The sequence below is a fragment of the Sceloporus undulatus genome, chromosome 8 (genome assembly GCF_019175285.1).
Source record: "Sceloporus undulatus isolate JIND9_A2432 ecotype Alabama chromosome 8, SceUnd_v1.1, whole genome shotgun sequence".
NCBI lineage: Eukaryota > Metazoa > Chordata > Lepidosauria > Squamata > Phrynosomatidae > Sceloporus > Sceloporus undulatus.
In genome coordinates this window covers 2861014-2873470 of record NC_056529.1, presented here as the reverse complement: position 1 = coordinate 2873470, position 12457 = coordinate 2861014, and the positions used below count along the sequence as shown (strand labels likewise).

The following is a 12457-nucleotide window of genomic DNA, read 5'->3' as shown; positions in this document are numbered from 1 at the left end:
CACTTGTGGAGAATGTTCAGGGAGGAAGAAGTGGTCTTACGCATCTCTCTTGGCAGAGAGTTCCACAACAGTTAGGCCTCTGGAGAGAGGGTCTTATTCCTAGTAAGGACTACTCAAGTTTCCTTGTAGGATGGAGTTCAGAGCAGAAGGTAATAAGAGCTTGGAGGCTTATCCTGGAGCAGGCTTCTCTGTTAGCATTGGGGTCCAGCCCACTTAGCTCACTTGTGGAAGGAATGAAAATATGAAAACCGGCAATGCCATGGTCCTTGGAAGCTGAAAGTCAGTGCGAATCTTGAAAAACAGCTTCTATCAATGAACATCTGTAGAGTTTCATGGCCTTTTCACTCCTTCCCATAAATGTATTATATAGCATTGGAGGCCACGTTGATATCAAGCAGGGCTGCTTCTTGTAAGCCAAAAACTTGGGATATGGATGGAAGGTGGATAGAAATATTGTAATGTCCAACTGCTAGTGTGACCTTTGGCAGGCGACAGCAGAGTGGCAAAACCATGGGGCTGTGGACATCATTAAGCCACCAAAAGTGTTGCTGTAGTCTTAAGCCAAGTAAAAGGGACTGGGGTGAACTGGCATGGGAGAGAATGAAAGGCAAGCTGGGGCAAGACAGTACGAAAAGCAAAAGCATCATTAGCTATGCTCAACACAATAGCCACAAGAGCTGCGTTGTCGGTCTTCCGATTACGTGAGCCTGAACTGACTTTTATCCCAAAAGAGCCTCCTGCGTTTGAATGAGAGGGTCTGGCAGAGCTTTGCCACCAGTAAAAGGACAGGGTTTGAGTTGGGGTTTCTTGGTATAACAGTTTTGGCAGTTTTGAAGTGCAGCTAACCCGAGTCCCCCCCCCACACACACACACAACAGCCATGATTTCTGTAAATAGACAATTAAGATTTCATGGGATATAATTATGGATTTATTTACAATTATTACATTGTGCCTGGCTTGTACAGCTCAAGGCAACTAAAAAAAGGAATGATAAAATCTGGATGGAATAATGGTGAGGTAATGTAATGCAAAAGCAGTTAAACGGCAGTAATAACATAGAAATCCATAGGAACAATGCAAGTAACTGTACAATACATTCAAGCCTGTGCAAGAAGATTGTAATTAAAACTTAGCAACTGGGTGTCCTCCAGATGTTTTTGGACTACAGTCCCCATAAATCCTAGCCAACAGGACCATTGGTCAGGGACTATGAGAGTTGTGATCCAGAACATCTTGACAAGCCTCCATACCTTTTGAGCTTCTGGCAAATAGGTACAGTTGATTTCTCTGACTCTTAAGCTTTGTTTAGAAAACTGCTTTGTCTTTTAAAAAAAGTTTTCTAATATTGGTTTTGAAATAATATTTTTATTTGTCTATAATGAATGTTTTAAACAACGTCTTTACCTATTGTACACTGCACTTCATGGTAAGTAAACCACAAATGCAAAGTCCATGGTTTGCTTACTTGCTCCCACTTGCAGATGGAACTGGTTGGGAGCAAGTGAACATTGCGCACAAGCAATGTTGCTCAGGCATAATAAACCAAGATACTTATAGAACCTTGGCTTATAACTGGGTATGAACTTCCCATAATTGCAGAGTTATTCCCCTTTTGGATTTGATCGTTCTGTTTGAGAGGTGTTTCTTTTTCCCTCTGCCACTTTGGCACAGTAAAAACGGAGGCTTGCAGAATTCAACTCTACAGGGACTTCACTTCCCTGCAGTCAGCCAATCGGTCGAACATCCTTTCCGGTTTTGTGCTCTTCTCTTTAGTCAGAGCATGTATGTACAAAGCACTTTAGAGAGCCTTGGTGCTATAGAAAAGCAGTGTGTGGTCTTGATTTCCTCTTCAGACAGTTGCTTTGAGACCCAGCTAAAGCTATTTGGATCTCTGACCTGTCTTTTAGGGACTTGGGCTTTTTTCCATGGAGTCATGAAGTGCCCTCTAATGTGGTTCATTTAATGTGAAGTATGTGGGGCATGCTTTAACATCAACATCCCTGGGCCTTGCTTTTCAGGAAGGGATGATCACTGTTCTTCACCCTTTTAGGGGCCACCAAGATCTGTTGATACTTCTTCCTTTAGTCTTTCTTCTTCTGTGAGCATGACAGCACCAAAGCCCTAAATCCCTGGTCTTGCCCACCACAAAAATAGTGGGCATCTGAAGAAGCAAATTGGCAGTATCTTTGGTGGGATCTCCAGGAAAACCCTTTGAGAATATAGGGCAATATTATAGAATATTTAGAATATTATAGGACAACCCAGGTGGCTGCTTAGCACCTTCCAAACTTTGAATTACTGTCTCCCAGACTTCTAGTACCTGAGGCACAATTTTCTGTCCTGGGTAAAAATTGGAAGCACTTTTTGCTCTACACTCCTAGGGAAATGGTTAGCTCAGCAAAGGAAAAGGTAATCTGTAATCCAAAAGGGAGGCACATGTTTTGATGTGAGGCCAAAAGAAGGTTTTGTCTGCTTCAGTGATCCCCAAACTTTGGTCCTCCAAGTGTTTTGGACTTCAGCTTGCAGAAGCCCAGCCAGCTTGACCAATAGTCAGGAATTCTGGGAGCTGAAGTCCAAAATATCTGACGGACCAAACTTTGGGAAGCACTGTTCTACATGAACCAGATTTGAAGCCAAAAATGGTTCCAGACATTAATTCTCAAATGGAAACTCGGTGATTCTTTTAGCAACCCCAATCATATACCCGTGAAGCAAACATGAGCCATTCTCCAGTGGCTTACCTGACTAGGCAGGTCAGTAGGACTGGAAAAAATCCTAGGTGCTTGGTCACTCATGCTGCTAAACTGCTGATGCAGATGGCTATAAATTCTAAATATATTTTCTGGGACTTGCCCTTAGACCCTTGAACAATAGCTTCTGGCTAAATATAGGTATCTCTCCTGCTCTTCTTAAATAAAATGTGTTGTCAGGTTTTGGTATATGAGCCTGAAAGTTGTTGCATGAATGAAATTATGCTGCTGTTGAAAGCTTAGCTTCACAGTACAGCTGAACCCTTTGCATTGACGGGCTGGCAATCTGCAGATCTGAATAATATGAGCCCAATTGTCCATGGGGATGGGAAGAGCAGAACTGAACCTTCACAAATGGGAAGGGTCCGCTGTACATGCCAAGCGATGAGAAGAAACATGGTCAGGCTTCTATGTTCTGCGGCTTTGGAGAGGAGAGCAGTAGGACTGCCATGGATTATAGCGGCACTTTCCTTTTGCCCACTAGCTGTGCTCAATAAGCCTGTGGCAAATTGTTTTCGGAGAAATGGACTATTTTGTTGAGAATACCACATCCTGTTTGCCGGGATGCAGATCTCATTGAAAGGCTATATAAAGCTTGTCTCACTGTCCTCACTCAGTGTTGTTGTTGGTGTATGTGTGTGTATGTGTTTTGAGAACTAAAATGAAATAGTTGCATACCTTTTCTATTCCTCCAGAACCTTCCAAATAACAAGGCAGCACAGCTTTTCTCAAACAGCCGTAGAGGACTGCATCTCTCATCAAGCCCTAGGGTACTCAGAGGCGGTTTTGCCATTGCCTTCCTCTAAAATGTAGCCTCTTGTAAAGAGGAATCACTAGGAGTAAGTGGACCATCTAAGGTTAAGATGAAGTCAAAAGAGGTCCTTGCTAGAGCACAGTGTTTTTGCTGAATGGCTTCCCTGGCCCATTGGGTGACCCTCAAACCACTGTGCCACCCTAGACTCTTTTAGATATTTACAAGAATATTGCTCACTTTTTTACGTCCGATTTTGATTTTGACAAGTTTTTGGCCTATTTTTACATATTCTTGCTGGCTCTTAAGGGATGTGAGGGGTTTGGGTAAAAACCATCCTTTTTTAAATTTTGGATTTGAGTCCCTGGGGAGCTTCAGGGGCTGTGCTTTGGGACACACTTGGACCCCCTGTTTTAGAGTATAAGAAGCAAAGACTAGTACTTGGAAAAGATGAGAGGGAGAGGAAGGAGAGCAAAAGACCATGAAGGACAGAATGTGAGCAGATGTGATCACAAGCAGTTAGGAATGACCGTCGCTCAATCCTTTACAGAAATAAACAGGTTTAGAGAGAGAGGGGGGGGGGGGGGGGGGAAGTCACAGTGACTGTGAGAGCATTACAGGAGATTCATGGAGGTAATTTCCCAGCTGGGAGGCAATTGGCAAGACCTATTAAAGTCCTATTGAAGAACTGGATAGGATGGGAATTGCATTGGATGGCCATCTCTTCTTCGCTTTGAGGATATTCCTTTCTGTGCAATAGGTTTTGTGGTAGGAGACCCCATGGGTCTTGATGCAAGGAGGCCAGCTGGGGAGATCTCACTTGGGCTTTTGGTTTTATATGGGGACAAAGCAATCCTTTTGAAGTTTTTATTGGCATATCTTTTCACGTAACAATATAAAACCTGTTTATAAATGGTGGCACGTTGGCAGGGGGAAACTGCATGTCCTGTACTCTGTCGAGGCCATGAGAGGCACTGAGTCCTCATTAGTGGCTACTGGCTTCTATTTGTGGCAATTCTTGTAGGCCATACAAACCTCCACCTTGTACAGACTATGATACTTCGTGAAGAAATGCAGTATAAGGGAACCATTCTGAAGCAACATACCTGATGCCTTTGAGTCAAGGCCAGTCCCTTGATCTCAATTGAGATGGATATGTGTTTAATCTGTGGGCTGCTAACCATCATAATGTTCATTATTTTGAAACAGTAGCATTTGTCTGTTGGTGTGGAAGGAAGGCAGTATATTTTGACCTCCTCTGAATTAATGTCATTATCTTTCTTTTCTTTTTTTCCAGCCGGACAATGAAATTTCGTCGGACTGCAACCATGTAAGTGTGTTACTGTTTTTTGGGGGGGATTGAGATTTTTCTCCTTAAGAGGACATAATTGCATTTGCTCTTGGCACAGGCGCTCCTAGGCCAGTTCTTCCAGGTAGAAAAGCGTCCTTTTTCTGTACCATTCCACGGCCACTTAGGCAGACAAGGGAGATAGTGCTTTCCAGCTAAATGCATGGTCGACCAACGTCCTCTTTCATCTGTACTATGTCCCAGCACACAGCACAGCATGGTGTGATCTTTTCATCATGGGACCACTGGAGAATACATTAATTAAACTGGATAGCTAATTAGTTAATGAGCTATGCAGTCGCCCACATGCGGCAATGAAGAGGCAGGTAGTGGCTATTCCACTAGTCCTGCCCATCTTTGCATGGCTGTGGAAATACACTGAAAAGTACTAGGCCACAAGATCCCAAATTTTTACCCCACTAAATGCATCTGAGGAAGTAGACTGAAGTCTACCAAAGCTTGTGCTTACCAAGTTCTTTCTTTGAGTTAGTCTGAAAGGTGCCACAAGATCTCTGTATGTTTTTCTCCCCGTCATTTGAAATTAATTTATTTGCCCAAATCAGTTTCCTCCATATTGATTTCTGCTATTCACTGTGATGTTGATCTTTCTTAATGCTTCCCCCCCCCCCAGTCTGTGTTTTGTAACTTCTAAAGTGCATAAACAAAACATTTGAAGAGTTGTTGTTGTCCTCTGCTGGTGTTTCTTGATCTCTCTCTCTTTCTGACCTAAAGGGTTTGCTTTTGTTTCATTCTGTTTTAAACTTTTAAAGATTTCTATATTACGTTTTGCTTCCTGTTTCTCTTCTGCAGTTTTAAGTTTCATTTTGCGAACTGCCCAGAGATTTTTCTGCTGGGCAGTACAGAAATGTAATAAATAATAGATTCTGCACCAAATCAATTACTTTTAATTAACTCTCAGCTGAATCAGCAGCCATGTGGCGCTATCATCCAACCAGCTCCAAACATCTTCCCTATCTTAAAGAAGCAACTCACTCTTCCCCACTCCTTTGCTTTTTTGATTGCCAACTCATCCCACACCTGAATTCTTGGTTTCCCTCTCGCTCTGCTTTCCACTCCGCTGGCCATGGCTGCCCTCCTTCCTCACTGCATCCCAATTGCTTGCCAGGTCTTTTAAAGAAACAAAATGACAGCAGCCAGTTTATATACAGTGGCTAGGTGTGCAGTATGTGCCCTCCTGAGGCTCCAGCTGACCGCCACTTCGATTCACATGGACCCAGAGGCACTCCTGGAAAATTATGATGTGAGACGCCCAGAGCTGTCTCACCACAAGTGCCCTGCTTCACAGTGTGTCCAGCCGCCCCAGATAAAACGTTAATCAAGAGCACAAGTTGCAAGGCAAATGGGCAAAAGAAGCCCACACTGTGGACATGGTAAAATCTTCTCTTTCTCTTTCCATGGTGATACCAGCAGAATTGAGATTGGAAGGGAAACTGACAGTTGCAGTTGCTTAGTATTACAATGTTTGATGCTGTGAGAAGAGGACAAAGAAGTTAGGAACATCCATGATGGTGAACAATAGTGTTTGTTTGCTAAGTTGCAGTAAAATCTAACTGGGGTATAAGAATGATAGAAAAATCCTGCTTAGTGTAGGATCTCCAGCTAAAGCATCCCCGGCCGGTAGGTGTCCATGCTCTTTTTTAAGCCATCTGAAGAAAAAGACCTTGCTACTGCTATAAGCAATTGGTGCCATTGCCCAACTGCTCTCACTGTCAGGAAGGTCCTTCTAAAGTTACATTGAAATCTATTTTCTTGTAACTTAAAACCATTAGACCTAGTCTTAACCTCTAGGGCAGCAGAGAGGAGAGCTCTGTGACATCCCTGGGGTATTTAAAGAGAGCAACCACATCACCTCTCAAACTTTGTGTTAAATTAACCTTAGTTATGTATTTATGAAGGATCTTTACTAAGTCATCTTGGCTGTTGTTAAGTGTTAACATAGCATGAGCCTTTCACGAATAATATTCCCCTTCATATGTGTGGCATGTTGTCCAGAATTACAATATACTTTAACAGACTAACAAGGCTTTGGGACTTTGCAGTGAACTAATGATGTATTTATGTGTCTCTGTGTGGTTTTTTTAAAATGGTTCACATCTGCCAGAAATGGCTATTTAGTGTCATGCAGTGAAGAAATAATATCTATTATTATATCAAAGAGCACTTAAAATTGTGGAGAGCAACATACATAAGGTGATGGTGGCAATTGGATAAGATGTAGTAGTCATGGATCTTCTTGTGAACGGAGGAGCCCAGTCCACAAACCATTGCTCCCTCCTATTTATTTTAATTCATGATAGAAGAGTTAAATGTAAGTTCTCAGGGAACTATAGGAGAAATTGAATTGCATATGCAGCCACATTCTTCTCTAACATCTATATTCTTAGTATTCTTCTAATGTTGGAGCTTCACTGTTTTAATGCTATGCTTTGTGAGGATATTTTGAAAGCTGTTGTTGGGGCAAATGCATTGACTTACTTGTGTCAACATAGATTTGAATCTGACTTGGAGCTGTGCAGTTTCAATGCCACGGTGAAAATACTGTTAGATGAGACTGGGTGGTTGTTTTAAGTCAGTACCCAAATCCTGGCTTGTGAAAGACTTGGGTAACATAAAAGCAAAAACTGAGCTTTGTCTTACATTTCTTACCTTCCCTTTAGCTATTGTGGAACTACAAGCTGAACCTGACTGCAGATCCGAAATTTGAAACAGTGGCTCGAGAGGTTTGCAAATCCACCATATCAGAGGTAAGACTGGCAGGGAGAGATTGACTGTTACTTTCATCAGAGAGAACACTAAAGTCTTATTGATTGAGATGATAGCATTGCGTGGTGTGTTTTTTTTTAAAAGAAAGCACCTTATTAACGTTGTACAGCAAGCAGCCTGGGACTGTGAGCTGTTTCTTTTCTGAGACTGCCTCCTCATTGATGGAGTGAATGGAACCTGTTAATAGGTTCCCTGCCCTCTTTTCTAGAATCAGACCGTTTTATTGCTTGTCAAGGAGTACATGAGAGCTGTGAACTGAGGAAGAGTCGCAACTACTTGAGGCTATAGTGATTGCTTTTGCTTGAAGGAGTTCCAGTTACCATCTCAGGGTCCTGACAAAAAAGCATGCACATATAATGAAGGGAGAGCGATCCATTTTTAAGGTAGAATGCAATGAATGCTTTTTGTTAGAGGAAGTCCTGGGTACCTTAAAAATAATCAGATCATTGAAAAGGAGCTTCCTTGGGCCATTTCAGCCTTTCCAGTTTCCAATTTATATTCTCCCTTTCTTGGGCATAATGCTTGATCAGACAAGGTTGTTAGGCTGATTAGAGCGATGATAACTAACGCTGTCTATCAGATGCTAATGAGGTTGGGGATGATTAGAGTCTGGTCTCTAGATTCATGGGCTAGTTGAGCCTAATAGAAGGCTTTCTGAAAAAGCAATGGTGCTGCTGTTGGTAGACTGTACAGTTGACGGTATTTTTAATTTACTGGATTTTTCCCCACCTTCCTTTTCTAAAACAGGATATTGTTGATATCTGATAACAACTGATAACAAACCACATGTCAAAAATCTGCCTGGATCTTTTTTTAAAATGTATTTTTCTGCAGGCAGAACTTGGGGCAGGCAACCTAAAAATCTTTGGCAGGAACTTCCAGAGCTTGGAAAAGGCTACCAAGAAAACACTGTTAATGTTTATCCTAAGTGATCCTCTGAAGCTAGCAGCAGCAAGAGAAGGGAGATATGGAGAGAGTGATTGTAAAGGTTTTTAATTGTTTGCTCAAATGGATCTGAGGAAGTAGATTTAAGTCTACGAAAGCTCATGCTGCCAACTTCTTTCTATCACTTAGTCTCAAAGGTGCTACAAGATCTCTTCCCATACTAAATAGATCTATGATTAAAAGAATCTTGGTGGTTGATAGTTTGTTGATTTACTTTGATTTCAGTTACAAGTCTAATGTAAAATGTACAGAACAATTTAGATTGCTCATTTTTTCCAGAATTTCGCTATTGGTGCTAGTAAATGTAAATTCCTAATCTGGATGTTTTCCAGGATTTAAGAAAACGTCTAGATTGTTCACTACCATCTGACAAAAAATTGTGCTATAGGAAGTCACCTTTATGGTGATAGTTAACTGTGGATAGCCTCCCTATTTAAGTAATTATTTAGCTTGTATGTATTCACCAGTTTTGGAGCAAAGGAGGGTGAAATGCTATGTTTACTTGAATAGGCTCAGCCATTGATGACTCCATAATTGCTTGTCTAATTGCTGAAAGTGTTTGCCTTCAGGTCACTGCTAGATTTTCCAGTAAAATGCTTCTCTTAATATTGCTCCGCTGAGGATGTTCTGAGTACTTTTCCTCTCAAGGCAAGTCAGTGCTAATTATGTTTTTTATTTTTATTCTTCAAAGCAGCTTCTGTATAGATGACAAAACTTGGATTTTTTTTTTTAAATCATGGTAGTCTTAGAGGCCACTTTGGATGGATAAAAGACATTTTGGGGTGGGCAGGTGCTGTTAGCCAGTGAGGTTATTACTAATTCCAAGTGTGAGAGTTTAGGAGCATTGGGGGCTGTTTGCCAGGAGTAGATGTTGGTGATAAATGCAGTGTGATTGTGTGGAGTCTACACTTCCAGGTGAAAGGCTGGAACTAATGGCCAAATCTCATCATTTTGGGGGATTCTAGTTGAGTATCACCAAATGTCTCTGTAAGTGCTAGTTGTAGGAAGCAGGCTGGTTGTCAAATGTTGCTCTTGACGTGATTTCATTCATGATAGCATTGCTGAAATTAAGGGCCTCTCTTCTTTCCAGTCCTGCAAGAGTTGGGGTCATATGTCCCATTATTTAGGAGCATCCATCCTTGCAGTTTTTTCTGAAGAACGACTGCCTTCCATCTTCACAGCATCCTCCATTAGAGTGGCACAAATCTCACAGCCAAGCACTACATAGCTCATTGTGCTGGTTGAGGGCAAAGTGAGCTAATATTACATATCTTGGAGCTAAGTGAGATACTGGAAAGGTTTGCAATGTTCTAAGAAACATTTTAGGTTTTGCAGTTAGCATACTTTTAGATGCATGTCTGTTTAACGGTGGTTGGCCAAAGGTTGTGTTGACCATTTAAATTCCAGCCCTAATGTGTACATAATGTTATCCTTCATTATTGCTGTCAAATTGTTTGTACCTGGCTTTAGTGATTAAATGTTTCCTTGTTGCACCAAAGGTAACGTCCCTTTTAAAACTCCAGAAAACCAATGGGCAAATTTTATTCTCCCAGCCTTAGAAGAAGACAAAAGCAACCTCCCTCTGAACAAATTTTGCCAAGAAAACCCCGTGATAGGTTTGCCTTCGGGTCACCATAAGTTGGAAACGACTTGAAGGCAAACAACAATAACAACTAAGTTATAAACAAGACAGCTTAAAACCAGCTAAAATCAATTACAACAATTTAAAATCATGTGCCACTTTGGATAGAGCCAGGCTGAGGGCAGGGAACCGTCTAACTAAAAAGATTGCATGTACAGCGCTGTGTAAATTTACAGCGCTTCATAAATAAAGGTTAATAATAATAATAATAATTGCAGTCCCTCAGATAAATGGGGGCCACCAGCTTGGGGAGGATGGCAGTTATTTTTTGTTTATGTGCCAGGGACTGGTACCATATCTGTGCCCATTGGGTACTGTTGTTTCTTTCCTGGGGAATTGCCAGGGACAGCTAGCTAAAATGGCCTGTGGACCAGCCCTGGTCCATGGACCACCACTTTGGGTAACATTGGATAAGGAGCTACTTCAGCATCCAGGAGAACATTGTGGCGCTCCTATAAGTGACAGTCTTCTTTTGGAAGAGGTTCAGGCAGAATGGAAGACTGAGATATAGGGGCCATGATGGGAGCTTCCTGGGTAACTTCCATAGCTTTTGAATTCTGGTTAGTGTTCTAAATGAGTAGGCTGCAAATAGTTGACATTTTAAAAAAGTGGCATCTGCTTAAAAACCTGTTTTGACTGGAACTCACAGTGAACCTCTCAGATAGTCATTGTTGATGTCTTACGATTTTTCAAGGTTAAGTTGGGAGTGCTTCTCCGCTAGATGAACTGCTTACCCTAACAAAACACTTGCTTTGCTTTCTTGCTTGATAATTGTTCAGTTCACTGCTGGCGTCTCCCATCTTGCTTGGGCTGTTGGGTCAGCTTTGCAGATTTTAAGCTTTCTTTCTAGCATTAGGATGCTCTCTGTGTGTGAAAGAGAGCGAGAGCGAGGTAAATGCTGCCAGATTACGTCAGTATTAGGCAAATGCTTTAAAAAGTGGCTTCCCTTGGTGTTAAATGGCTCATGTTTCTCCCTTTTAACTTTATGAGCAGGACTCCAGGGCTGCATATATTTAAACCACCAAGTACAGGAATATTGCTTCTCTGGTAGGAAGCAAGCATCCAAAAGGCAGGCTTTAGGTCCTCTTCTGACTAGGAAAGGTAGAGGGATCCCATGGCCTTAATTTTTTGGTCTGTCAGTGACCTTTAGCTGGTTAAGTTCATTTTTGGCTGGGACATCACTCTTTGAATTCTCTGTTGCTCAACAGTACCTTCCACTTTAGTAAAGTTCTTCCTTACCTTTATCGTTGACTCTTCCTTTTCTCTTAAATAACAGCTTGCTTCTCCCTTCCCTGAAATGGGACCTTTTCTTATGACCTCTCATTCTATTCTCTGCAGCCTTAACACCTGGCTTTTCTGGCTCATGAAGCCGATGCCAAGCAAAGCAACTTCTCAAATGCTAAAAGAGAACACCAGGCTTATTAAAGCGCAACATATTATGTGAGATGTATATGGCTTTGCAGCCGTACTCTGTATGGATTTTAGGCTCCTGGATTAGGCATTCATGATTTATTTATTTTTTTCAGCTGTCTGCCTGAAGATTACATTTACGTTGGTTTTCAAGGACCTGAGCAATCCAGGATTGGCTGTTCTTGAGACTCTCTGCCTACTCTTTGGCTGTCCTTAAGCATCGTTTCTGTTCTAGAAATTCTGATAATTGCTTCTTAAATTGCTGACTGATTACATCTTTGCTATAATGGTCCTCTTGGTGTGGAATGTGCTCATTTCAGTTGTTCATCTTTGTTCCTCAGAGTGATGGGCAGATACAGGTATTTCATTCTTCAGGTACCTTTAGGGAATACCCAGTTTCTCGTATAATTATTTAGCTTATAATTGCTGTCATGATTTTTACATAATCTCTTCCAGCAAGAGAAGACACTAATCCTGGGATCCTTAGTGCCACTAAATGGGGAGGCAGTCAGTGCATTTCTCTACATTCTGGGTGATGTATGGACTTTTCCCTTCTCCAGATCAAAGAGTGTGCCGATGAGCCAATTGGAAAAGGTTACCTGGTGTCCTGCTTGGTAGACCATAGAGGAAACATCACAGAATACCAGTGTCACCAGTACATTACCAAAATGACAGCTGTAATTTTCAGCGATTACCGCCTGATCTGTGGCTTCATGGATGACTGTAGGAATGATATTAATATCCTGAAATGTGGCAGCATCCATCCTGGCGAAAAGGTAATCTGGTCTCACATGGGTCTGATTCTGGCTCTGTTAAAATGGCAGA

The 12457-nt window shown here is 41.7% G+C and overlaps 1 protein-coding gene across 1 annotated transcript in view; it reads left to right on the top strand.

Moving 5' to 3' along the window:
* GLG1 (golgi glycoprotein 1) overlaps positions 1-12457 on the top strand; it is a 70255-nt gene that overhangs the window by 33728 nt on the left and 24070 nt on the right. The window contains exons 2-4 of the mRNA XM_042437492.1: positions 4801-4833; positions 7530-7616; positions 12193-12408. Of these exons, the coding sequence (XP_042293426.1) occupies positions 4801-4833; positions 7530-7616; positions 12193-12408 (336 nt within the window). The remainder of the gene's footprint in view (positions 1-4800; positions 4834-7529; positions 7617-12192; positions 12409-12457) is intronic.